At 41.6% G+C, this 22,876-nt stretch overlaps 1 protein-coding gene across 1 annotated transcript in view; it reads right to left on the bottom strand.

The window, feature by feature from the left end:
- The window catches only part of pde1ca (phosphodiesterase 1C, calmodulin-dependent a), a gene marked incomplete at both ends in the record, with an annotated part of 80,042 nt that extends 61,290 nt beyond the window's left edge, over positions 1–18,752 (bottom strand). The window contains 2 exons of the mRNA XM_079805877.1: positions 10,322–10,348; positions 18,622–18,752. Of these exons, the coding sequence (XP_079662003.1) occupies positions 10,322–10,348; positions 18,622–18,752 (158 nt within the window). The remainder of the gene's footprint in view (positions 1–10,321; positions 10,349–18,621) is intronic.
- Between the last annotated feature and the right edge of the window lie 4,124 nt (positions 18,753–22,876).

Raw genomic sequence — 22,876 nt, 5'->3', positions numbered from 1 at the left:
CAGGCCTTAAGGCTCATGGAAGGATTACATATAAGATAGAAAAGAATATACTTCATACTGGTGTATTCATAGTCCGCCGCTGCACAGCCTAACAAATCCACTGTGTTTTGGGTCTCATCAATTGGCAGAGAATATCAGCTTTAGAGCAAAGCTCTCCCAACATCAGAGTTAAACACCTCAGATCTCCTCATAACTGAGTGGCATTTCCAACTAAAGGTCTCTGCCAGAGACAGATAATAAAGATGCCGTTCTCCTCTGTGACAGATAGACAGATACAAGTAAAATGGCTCTAAACTAGCTCAATTCTGAACAGAGTTTGAGAAGTCCTTGACCTCTTAATTCCTCAAGAGAAAACATTTCATTATTTCTTCATTCAGTTTAGTTACACAAAGTTACACACTTCACCTATAAATGAACTAAGAATGAAATAAATGTGATTCTGGAAAGAATATAGATTAAAGCTGATAGTAAATAACAGTTTTGAAAATCGGACTTATTCTGCTCCCACGACCCAGGCCCTCATGGAGACCCCGTTGTGCACAACAGGTCATCTGCGGCCAAAGTCATCACAGCTGTGCTGATTTTATGCAGCTGAAGAGCTGTGTGAGCTTGGGCCAAAGCCAGATCTGTCTGCTCCAGGAGAAAAGAGTGTTTATCCCCTCTACAGTATTTTTGCAGTTGGAGCTGCAGTCGTTTAATCAGTATGCCCTACAGATATCTGCATGGGAATGAAGAGCGAGGTCAGAGGTCACCTGTACATCCCTTATGCAAAAGCAACGACCAGAAGCAGTGTTTTAAAGAGTGTGCAAATGTTGCAGGGAGGCCTCTGGGTTTCACCTCGCCTGAGGTGCAAACTGCTTATTTTCATTGCGCCATTGCTTCGAACACATCTATAAATCCTTTTGATAAACACAGCTCAAGTCCCAAGGTCACGACTTTCTATCACAGTTCTACGGCCTCCATCCACGCAAGCTATTTTTCTGCAAGTCATCCAAACCAGCCGAAGCAGAAACTTAAACTCGAGGGAAACAGGACAACAGACATAACTAAATGATGATAGGTTCAATGCCATGTTTGTAGCACTTTCAAATCAAGCGGCAACCTCCCCGCGGTCTCTCTTGAAGCTAAACTTAAACTCCAATTCATCGACTGGCTACTGCAAATCTGTATCCCCCATGTTAAAATGTCATGTTAAACTTTACAGCAGAAAAAAATATGTGTACAGCCTGGTACAAAAAAGTGGTTTTGGTCTATACAGCTAATTTAGCCTGTGAGGGGGGTGATTTTTTATATTATATTAAGCCTTGAAGTTCTGCATAATTAAGGGAGTGGTCACTTGAGTGACAAGTGGATTGCCACTATGGTTGAGCTAGACGGGAGTGTTTCAGCAACCAGGCACCTCAGCTCCACCCACGTCCTGCATCTATGCCCATTTTCAGTTATTCAGGGAGTGACGCGCAGCCAAGATGGCGACGGCCGGCTCCACCCACTTTAGACTTCAAAAATGCGAGTGATGTAATGGACACTACATCCATACTTTTTTACAGTCTATGTTTACAATACAAAACATAAGTTTCTTAACAGATTGTCAATTTACACTGGGTGCAATTAGCTCATCTTGTTGGCAAAGGCTATTTTAACTAACTCCGCCCACCACTGTCTAGTTGAGCCAGACAAAATTACAAATTACAGCTGGAACAACGACTTTTGACACGACCAACCTGAGTTTGTTCCCCATTCTTCTGCCTTTTCCTATCACCAAGACTTCCTATCACCAAGACTTCCTATCACCAAAACTTTTTTTTTAACATTAACTTTTGTGCTGCGCAGCAACTGTGGCTAGTGGTTTCCCAAAGTTACTAGCCACTCAGCATTTTCACTGGTAACAATTTTGACATCAATACCATGGGGGAAAACTGCCATATTTTTAATAAAAGGTTTATTAGGTTGCTGTCACTTTAAGACCTGACACACGGATCCATTACACATGCGTTTTCTTTATAAACTGTTTAAGTTCACTTAAAACCAACTGTCTTTACGTGAATACTCGCCAGGACCGGCATTTTGATATTCTTTTGTGTGTGTTTGACTGATAAGCAACGTAAAAGACGTCAATTTAGCACTGAGAGGCGGCTTTATGTGCACGCACTTTTGGTGTGACACAAAATTATGAGTAATACGCGCAATCCCAAAGCCCTGTAACACCAACAATAATGCTCCGGAGCAAATGAAAAGAGTTAGGGGAGGCGGGTTTGTGTGTCAACTCGCTATTGGAAAGATGAGAGAGAGAGAAAGCAAAACTGATATCGTATATCTATTCTGTGGAAAGTGAGTATTGGAAGCGTTTCAGATATTTGAGTATCGTTATGTATTGAAAAACACTACATTGCACTTATGGTAGTTTATTATTTCAGATGCCTTTTTAAAAGACTCCAATTGAAAAAAAAAAAACGTATTATAGGCCTATATACAATTGAACCCGCTAAAGCGGCTAGTAGGAGTGACTGCGTTACACGCCGCTGCTGAAATCCACCCGCATTTGGCGGGTATTAATGTCAAGAACTGCCAATCACATATCAGCATGGAAAGATGTTTAGCAAGATGTTAAAGCAAGACACCACATGTGATTAGGGTAAAAACGAATATATCAGCATACTTCATTAATCACAGTACATCAAAACAGTTGTTTTAAGTTTTCTGGAATGTCATTTTTAAATATGCAAATGCGGCATTATCAAATTAAATATGCACTAATTAGCATACATTTCTAGAACAGAAATCTGAACATTGGATGAAGCCAGGTTCAACATTTTTATTAGAGTTGAAGGATTTTACAGAAGGTATTTTTATCAACCGACAGAAAAACACAAAGTTTCACCATTACAAATCAGTGGTAATAATGTATGAACAAACGCATTGCGGTATGCATGGAAATTATCACAGACGAACGTTAGTCAGCAACTGTATCCCATTTTTGTGTGGGGACAGCAGGGAACGAGAGGTCGTCGTGGGTCCGGGAGGGATTGCTCCCTGCTCTGGGAGATAAACCCAGACTCATTTCTGCTCTCCATCTCACTGCCGGCAAATTGAAGGACAGATCAGAGCAAAGCGTACCCACAATCAGCACTTCACTCTTCAACAGAACGGCACATTTAATCCCCGCAAACCCCTTTGGGCACGGGACTCTTCAGGAGTGTGGAATAATATAATCAGGAAAGCCCACTCATGGTCTATGCGGGGAAGCACATAAAGATAGATGGCTAAATGACAATAGCATCCATTTTGTCTCCCTGTTTTGTATTCAATTGGCAAAACACACCAGTGACGGCGGCTCCCGTGGGAGGGCATTGGTGTTGTAAGGTGAAATCGCTTGTTAAATATGTCAGTTTTTGACTGGAGTAATTATCTTGTTAATTATCAGGTGTGGGGGCTGCGATTCAATGACTGTGAAGCCATCAATTAACAAGCTGAAATCAGTCAGTGGAGGCATGACGAAACAAGACCTCAGGAGCCGAATGCATTTAGCTCGTGCAAGAAACTCACGACTGCCAAAACGCAGCGCTGGATCGCTGACTGACTCAATCTTTTGAGATGTTATTGTGTAAAAAGTCGAAACGCTCCGATGCGAAAGAGAATTTTCATCTGTCAGTGGTTTCTAAATATTTATCTCTGCTTCATTCCAACTTGGCATCGTTAATCGACTTCACATAGTCTATCAGAACGACATGGAACTAGGAGACGAGAGCTGAATGCGGACAGACTGTCGGGTTCAAACCACATCAAAGCTAGTTTCCATGCCACAAAAAAAGTCAAAAAAGAAAGACAACCTCACGATAACATGTAAACAAACCCCATCTGCGCAATGCTCGGTGGGTTTGAATGCCCTAGTGTTCATTACACCATGTGTGAGAAACAGATTGAAGTGCCGTTGGGCTGCAGGAGCTTGTAATGGCTGCGCTGCCTCTGACTGGGAAGCCAGTCCTAATTAGATCATCAGAAAAGGCCACACTGATGGCCGTTATACACTCCCTGGACTCAGGGGCTCAATGGCTCGGATATCAGTTTGGGTCAGGATGCAAACAGTGGACAAAACGCTGGTGGCAGTACAAACCATACCAGAAATGACCACCGATTTTGTCAAATACTTGCTATATTGCTGACTTTGGCCATATAAAAAACTTAAACTGAAATAAATTGAACTGTAAGAACTACGAAGATTAAAAATCTCCTTTACAAGAGTGTCCTGGCCAAGAAAGGCAGCTAATTAAGGAACACAAAATTCACATAAAATACACAATAAAACACAGTGCAAGCTAAATAATTCAATATTAAATAAACTACTAATTAAATAAATACATTTACATTTTTATGATTATGTATACACACATACACACATACACACTACAGTTCAAAAGCGTTTATTTGATCAAAATACAACAAAAACAGTAATGGAATGGAAACACTTTACAATAAGGTTAATTAGTTAACTACACGAGTTAACATGAACTAATAATGAACTGCCCTTATAAAGCATTTTGTTAATCTTTGTTATTAATCTTTGTCAACATTTACTAATACTTTATTAAAATCTTGTTAAAATTAGTTAATGCGCTGCGAACAAACATGAGCAAAACATGAACAGCATGAAAATAGTGTGAAATATAGCCAAATGACTAATGAGTATCGTCTTTTAATCGGAATATCTTCATTTGTTCACTTTAGAGATGTTGAAGTGGCACAAACTTTCATTCCAAAACTAGCACACACAGTTCTCACGCAGACTGACTCATTTAGTTCTGAGCTTGAACCACAATGCTAGTGTGTTAGTAACAAACCATGTGCAGACCAAAACCACAAACCCTGTGCATTGTGACATACATTACACATAAAATACATTAACACATACTTACATTTTTGCCATCAAAACCATTTTCTGGGGTTCAATGTCAATAATGTTGCCAAACCCTGGACTAGGGGCTGGTTTAACGTACTGTCAATTAACATACTTTACATAAAAATGTTAATTATGTTATCTACCCCCATGTTGTTACAAACACATAATATTTTTATTTTAAGTCAATATACATCGATCAGGCATAACATTATGACAGGTGAAGTGACTGATTATTTTTTCCTCACGGCACCTTTTAGTGGGTGGGATATACACTCACCTAAAGGATTATTAGGAACACCATAATAATACTGTGTTTGACCCCCTTTCGCCTTCAGAACTGCCTTAATTCTACATGGCATTGATTCAACAAGGTGCTGAAAGCATTCTTTAGAAATGTTGGCCCATATTGATAGGATAGCAACTTGCAGTTGATGGAAATTTGTGGGATGCACATTCAGGGCACGAAGCTCCCGTTCCACCACATCCCAAAGATGCTCTATTGGGTTGAGATCTGGTGACTGTGGGGGCCATTTTAGTACAGTGAACTCATTGTCATGTTCAAGAAACCAATTTGAAATTATTCGAGCTTTGTGACATGGCGCATTATCCTGCTGGAAGTAGCCATCAGAGAATGGGTACATGGTGGTCATAAAGGGATGGACATGGTCAGAAACAATGCTCAGGTAGGCCGTGGCATTTAAACTAAAGTGTGCCAAGAAAACATCCCCCACACCATCACACCACCACCACCAGCCTGCACAGTGGTAACAAGGCATGATGGATCCATGTTCTCATTCTGTTTACGCCAAATTCTGACTCTACCATCTGAATGTCTCAACAGAAATCGAGACTCATCAGACCAGGCCACATTTTTCCAGTCTTCAACTGTCCAATTTTGGTGAGCTCGTGCAAATTGTAGCCTCTTTTTCCTATTTGTAGTGGAGATGAGTGGTACCCGGTGGGGTCTTCTGCTGTTGTAGCCCATCCGCCTCAAGGTTGTGTGTGTTGTGGCTTCACAAATGCTTTGCTGCATACCTCGGTTGTAACGAGTGGCTATTTCAGTCAAAGTTGCTCTTCTATCAGCTTGAATCAGTCGGCCCATTCTCCTCTGACCTCTAGCATCAACAAGGCATTTTCGCCCACAGGACTGCCGCATACTGGATGTTTTTCCCTTTTCACACCATTCTTTGTAAACCCTAGAAATGGTTGTGCGTGAAAATCCCAGTAACTGAGCAGATTGTGAAATACTCAGACCGGCTCGTCTGGCACCAACAACCATGCCACGCTCAAAATTGCTTAAATCACCTTTCTTTCCCATTCTGACATTCAGTTTGGAGTTCAGGAGATTGTCTTGACCAGGACCACACCCCTAAATGCATTGAAGCAACTGCCATGTGATTGGTTGATTAGATAATTGCATTAATGAGAAATTGAACAGGTGTTCCTAATAATCCTTTAGGTGAGTGTATTAGGCAGCAAATGGAAATTTTTACCTCAAAGTTGATGTGTTAGAAGCAGGAAAAATGGGCAAGTGTAAGGATTTGAGCGAGTTTGACAAGGGCCAAATTGTGATGGCTAGACGACTTGGTCAGAGCATCTCCAAAACTTCAGCTCTTGTGGGGTGATCCCGATCTGCAGTGGTCAGTGTCTATCAAAAGTGTTCCAAGGAAGGAACAGTGGTGAACCGGCAACAGGGTCATGGGCGGCCAAGGTCATTGATGCACGTGGGGAGATCGCCAACAGTGGACACATGAGCATCAGAACTGGACCACAGATCAATTAAAGAAGGTGACCTGGTCTGATGAATCACGTTTTATTTTACATCACGTGGATGGCCGGGTGCGTGCGCGTTGCTTACACACATGGCACCAGGATGCACTATGGGACAAGCCGGCAGAGGCAGTGATGCTTTGGGCAATGTTCTGCTGGGAAACCTTGGGTCCTGCCATCCATGGATGACACGTACCACCTACCTAAGCATTTTTGCAGACCATGTACGCCCTTTCATGGAAACGGTATTCCCTAGTGGCTGTGGCTCTTTCAGCAGGATAATGCGCCCTGACACAAAGCAAAAATAGTTCAGGAATGGTTTGAGGAGCACAACGAGTTTGAGGTGGTGCTTCCAAATTCCCCAGATCCCAATCCAATCGAGCATCTGTGGGATGTGCCGAACAAACAAGTCCGATCCACATCGCAACTTACAGGACTTGAAGGATCTGCTGCTAACATCTTGGTGCCAGATACCACAGCACACCTTCAGGGGTCTAGTGGAGTCCATGCCTCGATGGGTCAGGGCTGTTTTGGCAGCAAAAGGGGGACCAACACAATATTAGGTCATAATGTTATGCCTGATCATCGTGTCAACTACTTTTATTGTGTTTTTAGGTCCTTTTTTGAGCTTAGTGGTGTGAATAGCCGTCCAGTTTTGTTGTATGAAAACCTTAGCCTTCATCATATTGTGTTCTTCAGAAAAGATATGATGATGAATAAATGATGGCAAAAATATACATGTTTGGTAAATCTATTCCAGTGTGGGCGAGAGATGCATTTAAACATGCAAGAATCCCTCATGACTTAACAGAGATCACCAGGAGACATAAATCCTGTGAATAAAAGGAGTGATGGTGATAATTACATCAAATTAAACAGCTGCCACAAACAGCCCCACCGGTGCCGTATTTTGCCTGAGAAAACGTCACTCTTCCCATGCCTGCATATATTTATACACAAGGAAAGAAATTAGGACAATGCTGATTTAAGCTGATTCTTATCAAATATTCTCACTCAATCTTCTGGGCACAAAACCGTTTTGCATATCCAATATAATGTCTAGTCCACGCTGGAGCTTATTATGGCCAACAGTTCCCAAGATTGTTTGACGGATATATAAAGTAATTTTTTTCGTTTTTTTAATTGCATTTTGGGGGTTATCTGAAAGAAATTATATCATAATAATAAAAATAAAAATGTAAGAAATTCAGTTTATTTTATTAATAATCATAATAATATTTAAATGATAAATAATAGCTAGTCAGTCTCTACCAACATTTGTATAAAAATGTCAGAAAAGTAAGTGCTGATTATTTCATAAACATGATCTAGTTGAACGTAAACATCTAGTTGCTACTAAGTGTATGTGGTTGTGCTGAAAAACTGGGTTTGGTGAAACAAAAATCATTATCAAGAGATAAAAATGTCACATGCTCAGATTTACAGTGATATGTGTTCTGATGTCTAAGTGGCTCGTGACCTTTCACCTTGATGGACTCATAAAGCATAACTCCTTCAAGCCCTATTCAAACACACACATGTACTTCCTTCCAGCCCTGCACACACACACAATCATTGACATCTCCAGCACTGCCCTGCCAAACCATCAAAGCCTGACAAACACAGACATTCTCATGCACAAACACACACAAGACACAGTGATAAGGGCAGGACAGGAATCTGCTGCAGGCTGTTTATGTCTATGTGTGTGTGTGTGTGAGAGTGAGAGAGAGAGAGAGAGAGAACACACTGTCTAGATCACAATCATTACTGATGTCAAAGGAAGTGTGTAGCTCTTTTTGCGTTGTGTTTGAGAGTGTCCCATACATACACATAAACACACCTACACTGAGAGTTATACCCATACACACAGATAGGCTGCAGGGTCAAAATATCACAAGACTTTCCCTTACAAAAAAATACCATGGTATAGTTAAGGTATCAAATGGTAAAGTCATGTTACTCTGACATTACTGTGGTACTGGATGATTAAAAATGTAAAAACCCACTTTATATTAGGTGGCCTTAACTACTATGTACTAACATTTTAATTAATAATTTGATACAATGCACTTATTGTGTACATACATGTTTTTACATTGTACTTACATTTTAAAAAATACCTGCATGTAATTACATCTGTAATTAATTTCCGTAGTTACATTTGTAATTACACAGTTGACACTTCCCTTACACCTAACCCTACCCTTAAACTTACCCATACCACCACACCTGTCCCTAACACTAACCATATCCCACCTTAATATCAGCAAAGGTGTTTTGCAATACAATTTGAACACAGTAAGTACATTGTACTTATTTTTTGATGTAAGTACATAGTACTTAAGGCCACCTAATATAAAGTGGGGCCGGAACTACAAAGGAAATGCTGAACATAAAAAAAACATGGGTCACACTTTAGATTAGGGTCCAATTCTATTAACTATTTACTACTACATCAATAAACCCCCTATTTACTGCTTATTAATAGTTAGTAAGGTAGTTGTTACGTTTAGGTATTGGGTAGGATTAAGGGATGTAGATTATGGTCATGCAGAATAAGGCACCCTGGACCATAAAACCAGTCATAAGTCGCACAGGTATATTTGTGGCAATAGCCAACAATACATTGTATGGGTCAAAATTATCGATTTTTCTCTTTTATGCCAAAAATCATTATGATATTAAGTAAAGATCCTGTTCCATGAAGATATTTAGCAAATGTCCTACCGTAAATATATCAAAAATGTATTATTATTAGTAATATGTGTTGCTAAGGACTTCATATGGAAAACTTTATAGGCGATTTTCTCAATATTTCGATTTTTTTTGCACCCTCAGATTCCAGATTTTCATAGTTGTATCTCGGGCCAAATATTGTCCTATCCTAAAAAACCATACATCAATAGAAAGCATATTTATTCAGCTTTTATGATGTATAAATCAAGGATAGGCTACTGAATGATTTTTAGCAATGTAATGTGACGGCACATCCATATCTCATATTTTCTTGTTACCGTTAAACATGGTATCACATGGATGAATATGCATATGCAAATGATGAGCAGATGAGGTTTTTTTAGACATAGCACCATGGTAAAACCATATTTTTATGGATATAATAATGCCATATGGGTTTTCGGACATGTATCAGTGTAGTACCATGATATTTTTAAAGTACTTCTGTAGTACTATGGAAATACTTTGGTATGGTACCAAAGAACAATTAGATAATAGTATTATTATCTAATACCTTCATTGTACCATCATGGTTCTGCCAAAGTAAATATTTGTAAGTGTTCTCATATGCTAATGCACAACTGCAGTCCATTCACTTGTGGAAATGAAAGAAAACTGCTGTTATTTCGTACTGACAACCAGTAATTAAACACAATGCCAAAACCCTGTTCTACTTTTGGTCTCTGTTTTTAGCACAAACCACATCAGAAAACTGTGACCACACTTGCGTACAACAGAAGTGGATCTGCTGACCTGAAACAGAATCATACACACCTGGTTTTCACCTGGATGGGAATAAACCCATCAGTGTATACAAATAGTTTGCAAACAATTTTATTCGCTTATTTTCCCAGCTCGTGATTCACGTTGAGATGATGAGATCTGTCGTATTCACACCAGTCAGAGTGAATATCTTACCTCTGTGACGTCTTCTTATATTTTCGCCTGAAACAAAAAATATGGACATTTCAGTTCAGGTAAACGCAAATTCCATTCAGTACATAACGCCCTTGGGCTAGTTGTCACTCATGGATATTCCTCAGCAACTTTAAGGTTTTGGGTCAAAAGTACAAATACACAAACATGTATTTTATCTTAAAGTCCCCCTTTAGTCAATAATTGTATCCCTTAAAACGCATCTTTGATCTAAAATTACATATTTAAAGGATTAGATCACTTCAAAATGAAATTATTCTGATATTTTACTCACCCCATCTCATCCAAGGTATTCATGTCTTTCTTTCTTAAGTCGAAAAGAAATTATGTTTTTTGAGGAAAACATTCCAGGATTTTTCTCCTCCCCATCATAGCCTTCCATACCAACCAAAATGTTGAAGGTCCAAATCAATGCAGTTTCAAAAGGGCTTCGAAGGGCTTCAGAGGCTCTGCGCGGTTCCAGACAAGGAATAGGGTCTTATCTAGCGAAACCATCGGTCATTTAAAAAAAAAAAAAAAAAAAAATCATATATTTTTTAACCTAAAATGCTCATCTTGCGCTGCTCTGCAATGTGCCAAAGATTGCGCAATCATGTCGTAAAGGTCACTGTAGACGTAGGCAGAAGTACCGCCCCCTCTCTAAACTCAGTCTCGACTCGGGCTCAACCCTCTCTGAACTCAGTCTCGCCTCGGACTCAACCCTATCTAAACTCGGTCTCGACTCGGACTCAACCCTCTCTAAACTCGGTCTCGACTCGGACTCAATCCTCTCTAAACTCGGTCTCGACTCGGACTCAACCCTCTCTAAACTCGGTCTCGACTCGGACTCAACCCTCTCTGAACTCGGTCTCGACTCGGACTCAACCCTCTCTGAACTCGGTCTCGACTCGGACTCAATCCTCTCTGAACTCGGTCTCGACTCGGTCTCGATTCGGACTCAACCCTCTCTGAACTCGGTCTCGACTCGGACTCAATCCTCTCTGAACTCAGTCTCGACTCGGACTCAACCCTCTCTGAACTAGGTCTCGACTCGGACTCAACCCTCTCTGAACTCAGTCTCGACTCGGACTCAACCCTCTCTGAACTCAGTCTCGACTCGGACTCAACCCTCTCTGAACTCGGTCTCGACTCGGACTCAATCCTCTCTGAACTCAGTCTCGACTCGGACTCAACCCTCTCTGAACTAGGTCTCGACTCGGACTCAACCCTCTCTGAACTCGGTCTCGACTCGGACTCAACCCTCTCTGAACTCAGTCTCGACTCGGACTCAACCCTCTCTGAACTAGGTCTCGACTCGGACTCAACCCTCTCTGAACTCAGTCTCGCCTCGGACTCAACCCTATCTAAACTCGGTCTCGACTCGGACTCAACCCTCTCTAAACTCGGTCTCGACTCGGACTCAATCCTCTCTAAACTCGGTCTCGACTCGGACTCAACCCTCTCTAAACTCGGTCTCGACTCGGACTCAACCCTCTCTGAACTCGGTCTCGACTCGGACTCAACCCTCTCTGAACTCGGTCTCGACTCGGACTCAATCCTCTCTGAACTCGGTCTCGACTCGGTCTCGATTCGGACTCAACCCTCTCTGAACTCGGTCTCGACTCGGACTCAATCCTCTCTGAACTAGGTCTCGACTCGGACTCAACCCTCTCTGAACTAGGTCTCGACTCGGACTCAACCCTCTCTGAACTCGGTCTCGACTCGGACTCAACCCTCTCTGAACTAGGTCTCGACTCGGACTCAACCCTCTCTGAACTCAGTCTCGACTCGGACTCAACCCTCTTTGAACTCGGTCTCGACTCGGACTCAACCCTCTCTGAACTCGGTCTCGACTCGGACTCAATCCTCTCTGAACTCAGTCTCGACTCGGACTCAACCCTCTCTGAACTAGGTCTCGACTCGGACTCAACCCTCTCTGAACTCGGTCTCGACTCGGACTCAACCCTCTCTGAACTCAGTCTCGACTCGGACTCAACCCTCTCTGAACTAGGTCTCGACTCGGACTCAACCCTCTCTGAACTCAGTCTCGCCTCGGACTCAACCCTATCTAAACTCGGTCTCGACTCGGACTCAACCCTCTCTAAACTCGGTCTCGACTCGGACTCAATCCTCTCTAAACTCGGTCTCGACTCGGACTCAACCCTCTCTAAACTCGGTCTCGACTCGGACTCAACCCTCTCTGAACTCGGTCTCGACTCGGACTCAACCCTCTCTGAACTCGGTCTCGACTCGGACTCAATCCTCTCTGAACTCGGTCTCGACTCGGTCTCGATTCGGACTCAACCCTCTCTGAACTCGGTCTCGACTCGGACTCAATCCTCTCTGAACTAGGTCTCGACTCGGACTCAACCCTCTCTGAACTAGGTCTCGACTCGGACTCAACCCTCTCTGAACTCGGTCTCGACTCGGACTCAACCCTCTCTGAACTCAGTCTCGACTCGGACTCAACCCTCTCTGAACTCAGTCTCGACTCGGTCTCGATTCGGACTCAACCCTCTCTGAACTCGGTCTCGACTCGGACTCAACCCTCTCTGAACTCGGTCTCGACTCGGTCTCGATTCGGACTCAACCCTCTCTGAACTCGGTCTCGACTCGGACTCAATCCTCTCTGAACTAGGTCTCGACTCTGTCTCGATTCGGACTCAACCCTCTCTGAACTCGGTCTCGACTCGGACTCAATCCTCTCTGAACTAGGTCTCGACTCGGACTCAACCCTCTCTGAACTCAGTCTCGACTCGGACTCAACCCTCTCTGAACTCGGTCTCGACTCGGACTCAACCCTCTCTGAACTCGGTCTCGACTCGGTCTCGATTCGGACTCAACCCTCTCTGAACTCGGTCTCGACTCGGACTCAATCCTCTCTGAACTAGGTCTCGACTCGGACTCAACCCTCTCTGAACTCGGTCTCGACTCGGACTCAACCCTCTCTGAACTCAGTCTCGACTCGGACTCAACCCTCTCTGAACTCGGTCTCGACTCGGACTCAACCCTCTCTGAACTCAGTCTCGACTCGGTCTCGATTCGGACTCAACCCTCTCTGAACTCAGTCTCGACTCGGACTCAACCCTCTCTGAACTCGGTCTCGACTCGGACTCAACCCTCTCTGAACTCGGTCTCGACTCGGACTCAACCCTCTCTGAACTCGGTCTCGACTCGGACTCAACCCTCTCTGAACTAGGTCTCGACTCGGACTCAACCCTCTCTGAACTAGGTCTCGACTCGGACTCAACCCTCTCTGAACTAGGTCTCGACTCGGACTCAACCCTCTCTGAACTAGGTCTCGACTCGGACTCAACCCTCTCTGAACTCGGTCTCGACTCGGACTCAACCCTCTCTGAACTCGGTCTCGACTCGGACTCAACCCTCTCTGAACTCAGTCTCGACTCGGACTCAACCCTCTCTGAACTAGGTCTCGACTCGGACTCAACCCTCTCTGAACTAGGTCTCGACTCGGACTCAACCCTCTCTGAACTCGGTCTCGACTCGGACTCAACCCTCTCTGAACTCAGTCTCGACTCGGACTCAACCCTCTCTGAACTCGGTCTCGACTCGGACTCAACCCTCTCTGAACTCGGTCTCGACTCGGACTCAACCCTCTCTGAACTCGGTCTCGACTCGGACTCAACCCTCTCTGAACTCAGTCTCGACTCGGACTCAACCCTCTCTGAACTCGGTCTCGACTCGGACTCAACCCTCTCTGAACTAGGTCTCGACTCGGACTCAACCCTCTCTGAACTCGGTCTCGACTCGGACTCAACCCTCTCTGAACTCGGTCTCGACTCGGACTCAACCCTCTCTGAACTCAGTCTCGACTCGGACTCAACCCTCTCTGAACTCGGTCTCGACTCGGACTCAACCCTCTCTGAACTCGGTCTTGACTCGGACTCAACCCTCTCTGAACTCGGTCTCGACTCGGACTCAACCCTCTCTGAACTAGGTCTCGACTCGGACTCAACCCTCTCTGAACTCAGTCTCGACTCGGTCTCGATTCGGACTCAACCCTCTCTGAACTCAGTCTCGACTCGGACTCAACCCTCTCTGAACTCGGTCTCGACTCGGACTCAACCCTCTCTGAACTCGGTCTCGACTCGGACTCAACCCTCTCTGAACTCGGTCTCGACTCGGACTCAACCCTCTCTGAACTAGGTCTCGACTCGGACTCAACCCTCTCTGAACTAGGTCTCGACTCGGACTCAACCCTCTCTGAACTAGGTCTCGACTCGGACTCAACCCTCTCTGAACTAGGTCTCGACTCGGACTCAACCCTCTCTGAACTCGGTCTCGACTCGGACTCAACCCTCTCTGAACTCGGTCTCGACTCGGACTCAACCCTCTCTGAACTCAGTCTCGACTCGGACTCAACCCTCTCTGAACTAGGTCTCGACTCGGACTCAACCCTCTCTGAACTAGGTCTCGACTCGGACTCAACCCTCTCTGAACTCGGTCTCGACTCGGACTCAACCCTCTCTGAACTCAGTCTCGACTCGGACTCAACCCTCTCTGAACTCGGTCTCGACTCGGACTCAACCCTCTCTGAACTCGGTCTCGACTCGGACTCAACCCTCTCTGAACTCGGTCTCGACTCGGACTCAACCCTCTCTGAACTCAGTCTCGACTCGGACTCAACCCTCTCTGAACTCGGTCTCGACTCGGACTCAACCCTCTCTGAACTAGGTCTCGACTCGGACTCAACCCTCTCTGAACTCGGTCTCGACTCGGACTCAACCCTCTCTGAACTCGGTCTCGACTCGGACTCAACCCTCTCTGAACTCAGTCTCGACTCGGACTCAACCCTCTCTGAACTCGGTCTCGACTCGGACTCAACCCTCTCTGAACTCGGTCTTGACTCGGACTCAACCCTCTCTGAACTCGGTCTCGACTCGGACTCAACCCTCTCTGAACTAGGTCTCGACTCGGACTCAACCCTCTCTGAACTCGGTCTTGACTCGGACTCAACCCTCTCTGAACTCGGTCTCGTCTCGACTACAACACTGCTTTCAACATTTTGGTTGGCATGGAAGTCTATGTCGGGGAGAAAAATCCTGGAATGTTTTCCTCAAAAAAATTTTTTTCTTTTCGACTGAAGAAAGAAAGACATGAACATTGTGGATGAGATGGGGGTGAGTAAAATATCAGGAAAATGAAGTGAACTAATCTTTTAAACGTTTTTTCCTGTGACAAAATTGAATGTAACTCTACACCCTGCCTTCATTTATATATGCGGATTCATGAATATGCAAATGAGCCCCACCCCCAATCACTCGCACATGCTCAGAAATGCAGTCGGCCAACTTACTGAGCCGATATGTTGACATGATTGGTTACGGGGTAGTTTGTGACGTCAGAAACACCAGCGATTTCAAATCGTGTTTTTGAGACTGTCTTTGGTTCACTGCAGTTTTAAAGAGAAAATACTCAGCAATGGTGTTGACTTGTGAATTTGCACATGGTTTGTCTAAAAGCATATTAAAAACACCACATAGACATATAAACAATATTAAAAACTTGATTTTTACCACAGGGGGTCTTTAAAACAAGATACCTGTTTTTGGTGAATTTTATCCATCAAATTAAAATAAATAATAAACACATACAAAAATATCATAAACACACAAAAAAAACACATTTCATAAATGCCAGGTCAAGTTTTCTCATAAGTATTTTATATGTTGTCATTTTATACAATTAATTAATTAATTAAATTTCAATCTTTAATTTTATTTTTTTTACATTGCACAGTATTTCATATTTCAAAGACGTATTACATATTTAAAATCTAATAAAAAAAGTGTCAATAAACAGCTGGTTCCCATTGTGACACAATTTACTCCATGTATTGTATCCAACTTCATAAAAACAATCGGTGAACTAACTTTTTCCTGGGTAATAATGTTGGAAATATTTTTTTTTTTTGTCATCTTTAATGCGTCTATTTAAAAATGTAATTTTAAAAATAATCCCACCCTGACATATTCACTGGAGTGCTACCACGTCACAGTCTACCATGTTTAATTTCATATACTGGTAATCAGTAAATAGTCTATTAAAAAAAAAAAGTTAAATTATAGGATTTTTTGAGGTTACGATAAAAAAAATACTCTACTTTAACATCAATGCATTCAAAATGCTTGTTTCATTAAGGCGTCCATGACGTTTGTGCACAAAAGGAAAACAATGACCCTTTTATGACGGACATCTGAACATTTGGTCATCTAAATCCAGTTACTTCATGAATGTTCGCTCTGTCTTGCACGTACAGAGGAAATACCACTTCATTTAAAGCAGCTTTTGGTCAAATATCTCAACTGCAGCTGCTCTCAAGTCATATGAAGACAGACATCCTGATTGGTCAACCTAGATACTGATAATGACATCACCTTCAGTTCAATTGCTGCTATTCATGTGATCGGCGAAGGGAGGAGTGTTCTGAATGGATACGAATGTGCAGCGACCTTTAACCTTTACCCCATCAGCTTCCTGTCATTCATCTTATATTCTTCATTCATCATCATCCTCAAAACCTCTCTCTAAGCTCTTACCGTGAAGAGCGCCTGCCTTTATTACAACCTTAAACTTTTATAGGTGTGTGTTTTTCTCTGTATCCAATGGTGTCGACATGGGTCTCATTTCCCTTGGAGCCGCCAAGGGCACAATTAAATTCTTAATAAGCTCAATAAAGCGGGCTTAAAAGGGAAATAAAGCTGAAAACAGAGCGACTTTGCTTTCCTTCGGTTCAATTCCGCCCCGCACAACGCCCTGCTCTTGACCAGTGCCGTTATGACAATGTTGATGGCCCTTGTTTCAGGACAAATAACAGCTGTCTGGTTTCCCCATCTGGGTTCAGAGACCCCGGGCGACTCCACTGTCAAGGGGAACGCAGTTGTCATAAATCTAAAATGAATCCTGGAAGATATTTTGCTGTTTAGAACCGGGATTAGCATTCAGCGGCTTAATGTGGAATGACACAGGGAGGGATTAGATCAATCCCTTCAACGGCAAACAATAAAATCCCCTTGTGATAACATACACAGTCATTACTGTTCAAATCAATTCAGAATAAGCGTTTTTTTTCACGCGCAAGAAATGAGACAGTGATATGAATGAAGTTGCACATGCAATTTTTTCATGCTGCGCTATCATGGCACTTAATTGTGAGACTCTCACGTACACGCAGGCATTTTTATCTGCAACATTAGCACCTGAGCTTCACCTCCGGATCACATGACTTCAATTTATTTCAATGAGTCTTTCAATGAGAAAGAAAAAAGCAACTTTTAGATGTTTCTGTATAGTCCCTTTAGTTGATTCAGTGGCAAATTCAAACATACATTGCCCTGCTATAGTTCCTCCACAAATATGGGACCTTTGCAAAAATGTTTAATTTGCTAGATCAATTTGAAGTCTAGATTTTAAACAAATGCACTCGAAATGTTGATCAACTTGAATCGCTTTTAATGGAAGAAGAGGCTGCTTTTGTGTCTGGGAACCGAGCCACACATGAAGAGGATGTTTGTATTGAAAGTGACCCGTTAACCCTGACCTTTTCACAAATATGCCGGCATCACATTAGAACGCCATCTACTGCAAATCACACAATAAAAACATGAAAAGTACCATAAAAGTTAATAAAATCAGTTTAACTCTCAATTTTTTTTATTAATAAATAATTGCAGTATTCATAATAACGTCTGTATAATTATTGAATTTACTTAATGCACAAAATAATATTTTTATTGTTTATCTTAGTTTTGATTTATCTTTTATTAATTGAATTGATCATATTTAATATTCAAATTATATTCTTTTACTCTTTGTAATGATTCATTACTATTTTTATTTCGACTCTTAACCACACAATGAAAAAAAATATTTTTTTATTAGCCTTTATATTACTATAAAATATTACCATTATTATTGTGTAAATGTAAATAATAAATTATGTTATTCTTCATATTCTTTTACTCTTTGCAATGCATTATATTCTTATTTAATTTACTTAATGCGTGAAATAATTATTTTTATTGACATTATTTATGTAAATACTATTTTAATTAAAAAAAAAAATTTATTAGCTATAATTAATAACAAATATATTTCATATTCAATCAATTTCTTGTTGCACCTCACAATAAAAATATTTTATTAAAATATAATTTTATGCACTTTTAGACTTAATATTCCTATTATTATTATTGTGCTATTTTTATGCGTTTTAGTAAAATTCAGATTCATAAACATGTTGCTCACTCATGCAGAGAAATAAAGTATGAAACTCTACTCACAGTCCTCGCAGTCTGAGCCAGATCTTCTCAATCTGATCTGCCTGTAGGTACTTCAGAGAGTTGTTCTCGAAATCCTCAATCTCTTTGGTGGGCGATTCCATGTCAAAAAAGTCGACCAGGCAAAACGACATGAACGAGTTTGTATCTGGACGGCACGGAGTCAGAGGCAGTTTGTAGAGCAATCGGCAGCAGCAGCAGATGCCGAGTCTGTCACAGAGACAGCTGTAGCACGTCCCTCATCCTGTTTCTCACTCTCTCTCTTTCACTCTCTCTCTCTCTCTGTGGTTGTAGGCTTGTGTCACCAGTTCTGGTCAGGTGTACAGAGAGGAGCGCGTATGGCAGCACTGCAGGGGGCCGCTCTCTCCCCCTCATGAATATAAGGCAGTGGAGAGGAAGAGGAGGAGGAGGAGGAGGAGGAGGGGAGGGGATTAAACAACTGCTGTTGATCTCTGTATCAGAGTCTTAGCTCTATGCAGCCACACACACAAATAGAGAATATAACCAATGAAATGGAACCATGGATTGTTGCACTGTCTGGGATGAGTGGAGGGACAGGAGGGAGAAAAAAAAAAACGATAAGAAGTTGGATGACTTGGTGGAGAGGATGTCTCTGGCGTATAAATGATGTGTTTGAGAGAGACAATAGCTTAGTTTCCATTATAGATTTGCACCAATTTTTTTTGCAATATTTTCTAAAAGTCAATAAAAAACTATTGCTAAATGACGGTGTTTCTATTTACCAATGTCATGCGACTAAAACTAAATTTTTTTCTTCTCGCGATAAGTCATACCAAAAATCAGGTTTACATATAGTCGCAGCCACCACACTAGCCATTATTTTTAATCGAAGGAGAGAAGGCATGTTATCCAAGCATTAATGGAGAGTGGCCACAAATGAGGTGTTTCTGGGTGTTTTTCCCTCATATCTGCTTCGAGGTCTTAAAAATTGTGGTTTTACTTTGTTATTTAGAATCCAGTATTCCCGTCATTTTTTTTTTGCCTTTTATGAGTTTAATAAAGATCTCTGTCTCGTCTCTGTCCAAACATACCGTGCCATCTTTAAAGAATGATCATGTGACTTTTACGTACATCGAAAAAATGCGTTTCCATTGAAGTTTTGAGAAATATTCCTTTTTCAAATTGCCAGAAAAACGAACTTGCGCGAGCGTAAAAACGTTTATGCAAAATATGAGCGTTTTTGCGCATTTGACGTTTCCATTGGGCGTATTTTTAATTTGCAATTTCAATTTGCGCAATTTGAAGGGTAATGGAAACGCAACAAGAGAGGCTTTGACTTATATAGTATGCAAAACAAGAGAAAAAAGGCAGTATTAATAATGAAATATTTGTATACTATGGTCTGTCTGAATCATAAACAATGGGCGTAGTGTCTGTGGCGTCACCCGTACACTCTAAAAGAATGCTCTCAAGTGCACTCAAGTGGCCACGCCCTTAATTATGCAGAACTTTTCGAATGAAATGGATTAGTTATAAAAAATATTCACCCCCCTCACAGTTGTCATGAAGGGCCACTTAATAACCACTTTTTGTACCAGGCTGTAAACATTTATTTCTGCCGTAAAGTTGGGCATTTTAACATGGGGGGTCTTGACTCCCTTTTGGAGCCTGTCTCTAGCAGCCAGTCGTTGAATTGCAGTTTAAGTCACTTGCGTGTTGGATTCAAGAGAAAGACTGGAAGGTTGCCGCTTGGTCTGAATACTCAAATCTGATTGTCTTCTCTCTCTCTCTCTCTCTCTCTCTCTCTCTCTCTCTCTCTCTCTCTCTCTCTCTCTCTCTACAATTAATTCAAATAAATGCTATTCATTCAAAATAAATGTAATCTTATTCACTCTTACGATTTGAATATACCTCCACGTTGTGCATCTTTTAATGCACAGCTAGCTGTGGATTATCCCTTACTTATAAAATAGTACAATGTACAGTACAATACTTGTGTAAGAACATACTATTAGATATCATTGGTTATATTGTGTAATCATGTGTTGTACTGCATTAATGTGAAATCAAAACTTACACTATTTTCTTACATAAAACATGTTCTTACTGACAATGGCAAATATTTTCCAAAACCAGCATTTGTGTCTGTCTCTCAAAGCACAACCCTTCCTCTTCAACCACATGGATAATAAAGACCATTTTTCATCTTCCAATCAATTTCCGAAGGATAAAATCAAGTCTCACCCTACATTTTCTTGTTGAATATCCTGTTTCACTAATGTGCCAAATCAGTGAAATAAAAGAGGCTGCAAAATGCAATTTCACGCTGACTTTAAAGGTACAATCAAGAACAGAAGAAAACAATAAAAGTCTTTTTTGGGTGAGTTAAAATCATGTAGAACTAGCTAAAAATATGAACTTTTTGCAGTGTATTAATGGCAATGTGAAATTTCAAGCCATTTCATTTCAATATGTAAAATGGAGTATTGGAGCAACCCCAAAATACAGTGAAACCATCGCACATTCTGTATAAAAATATTTGTTCACCATAAGGCAACAATGAAAAACCACACTGCATTAAACAAACAGAGGCGGCGCTGGCTCATAAATGTCACTGTGCGTAAAACAGCAGATGGTTAGCATAGAGATTGTATCTCTGACTAAATACCGGCTGCGGCTTGACGTGAAAATACAAATGATATCATCATAAAACAACAAATGAAAACACAATGGACTGGCACAGCAGAGAGGGGGCCGCCACAACCCACTCAGTTAAATCAAGACAGCCTCAATATCCAACTGAGCTTTAGACTAAAGCACCATTAGATCCAATCGTTTCGATGGTGGTTATCCACACTCCATTAGCATCTGACACTCAACAGAGCATCTGCTCTGTTTGGATTCTTCTTTGATGCAGATGTGGATAGTTAATTATTATTATGGTGATAAAAAGGAAACTACACAAATTCTTTGTCGTTTGAGCTGTGGGCAGTTTGAAGTGCGCTATATAGACCAGAATGACTCAGATCAATGAGGATAAGACTGAACAAGACGTGAAACTGTAGTGAAGGACGTCAGGTGAGAAATAGCAGGTGTTGAGACATGAGTGAGAGGGGAAAGGTGTAGGTGGAAGAGATGTTGAGAAGTGTGACCAAGACGATGGCCATTGAATCTCAGTGATCACAGGGAATCAGCTGAAATAAGACAGCTCAATAACACATTGAGCCAAATACTTCTATTAGTATTAGTATTCTTGATATATGGCACAATACACTCGATGACACATTACACTCGAACAAACCCAAGCACACAGCACACAGACTGTTCTTTATGGTTTGGCAATATGGTAAAGCTTTACTGTCATCCAGATAAACATATGATTTTTGTCATGAGAAATGGTGTTCCCAACCCAACCCATTTTACTTCCGAAAATTATGACATTTTGATGACACAAAGCCCACAGATGCTTTTGATTACCACTAAAAATAATTCTGACTCATCCGTCAAAACATCACTGCACTTACAATGGAAACCAAGCAGGTAAGCATGCATTTTAATGCTGAGGGTTTGAAAACATAAGACCGCACAAAAATAAATAAAGTCATCTAAATCCTTGTCAGCTGGGATTGAATGTCTGGGTATGCGTTATCAACATAACAGTACAGGTATAAGCTCAGTACAGTAAAAACTGTTTATGGAGAGTTATGTAACATCCATTCTATGACACCAATCTGATGTTAAAGGAACACACATTTTCCAACTCCTCTAGAGTTAAACAGTTGAGTTTAACCATTTTGAAATCCATTCAGCCGATCTCCGTGTCTGGTGGTAGCACTTTTAGCATAGCTTAGCATAGATAATTGAATCTGATTAGACCGTTAGCATCTCGCTCAAAAAATGACCAAAGAGTTTCAATATTTTTCCTATTTAAAACTTGACTCTTCTGTAGTTACATCGTGTACTAAGACCGATGGAAATGAAAAGTTGGGATTTTCTAGGCCGATATAGTTAGGAACTATACTCTCATTCCTGTGTAATAATCACACTGATAATTGCGCAATGATAACACGCAGCACCATGACAACCTGCTTGCACAGACTATTTTCAGGCGCTGTGTAATATCATTGCGCCGCTGCACTCATGGTACTGCAGCAAAGTTCCTTGATTGTTACGCAGGAATGAGAGTATAGTTCCTAGCCATACCGGCCTAGAAAATCGCAACTTTTCATTTTCCTAACTAAAGAAGAGTCAAGTTTTAAATAGGAAAAATATCGAAACTCATTGGTCATTTTTTGAG

The sequence above is a fragment of the Gobio gobio genome (assembly GCF_949357685.1).
Source record: "Gobio gobio genome assembly, chromosome: 23".
Classification (NCBI taxonomy): Eukaryota; Metazoa; Chordata; class Actinopteri; order Cypriniformes; family Gobionidae; genus Gobio; species Gobio gobio.
This window is presented reverse-complemented; position numbering and strand designations above follow the sequence as displayed.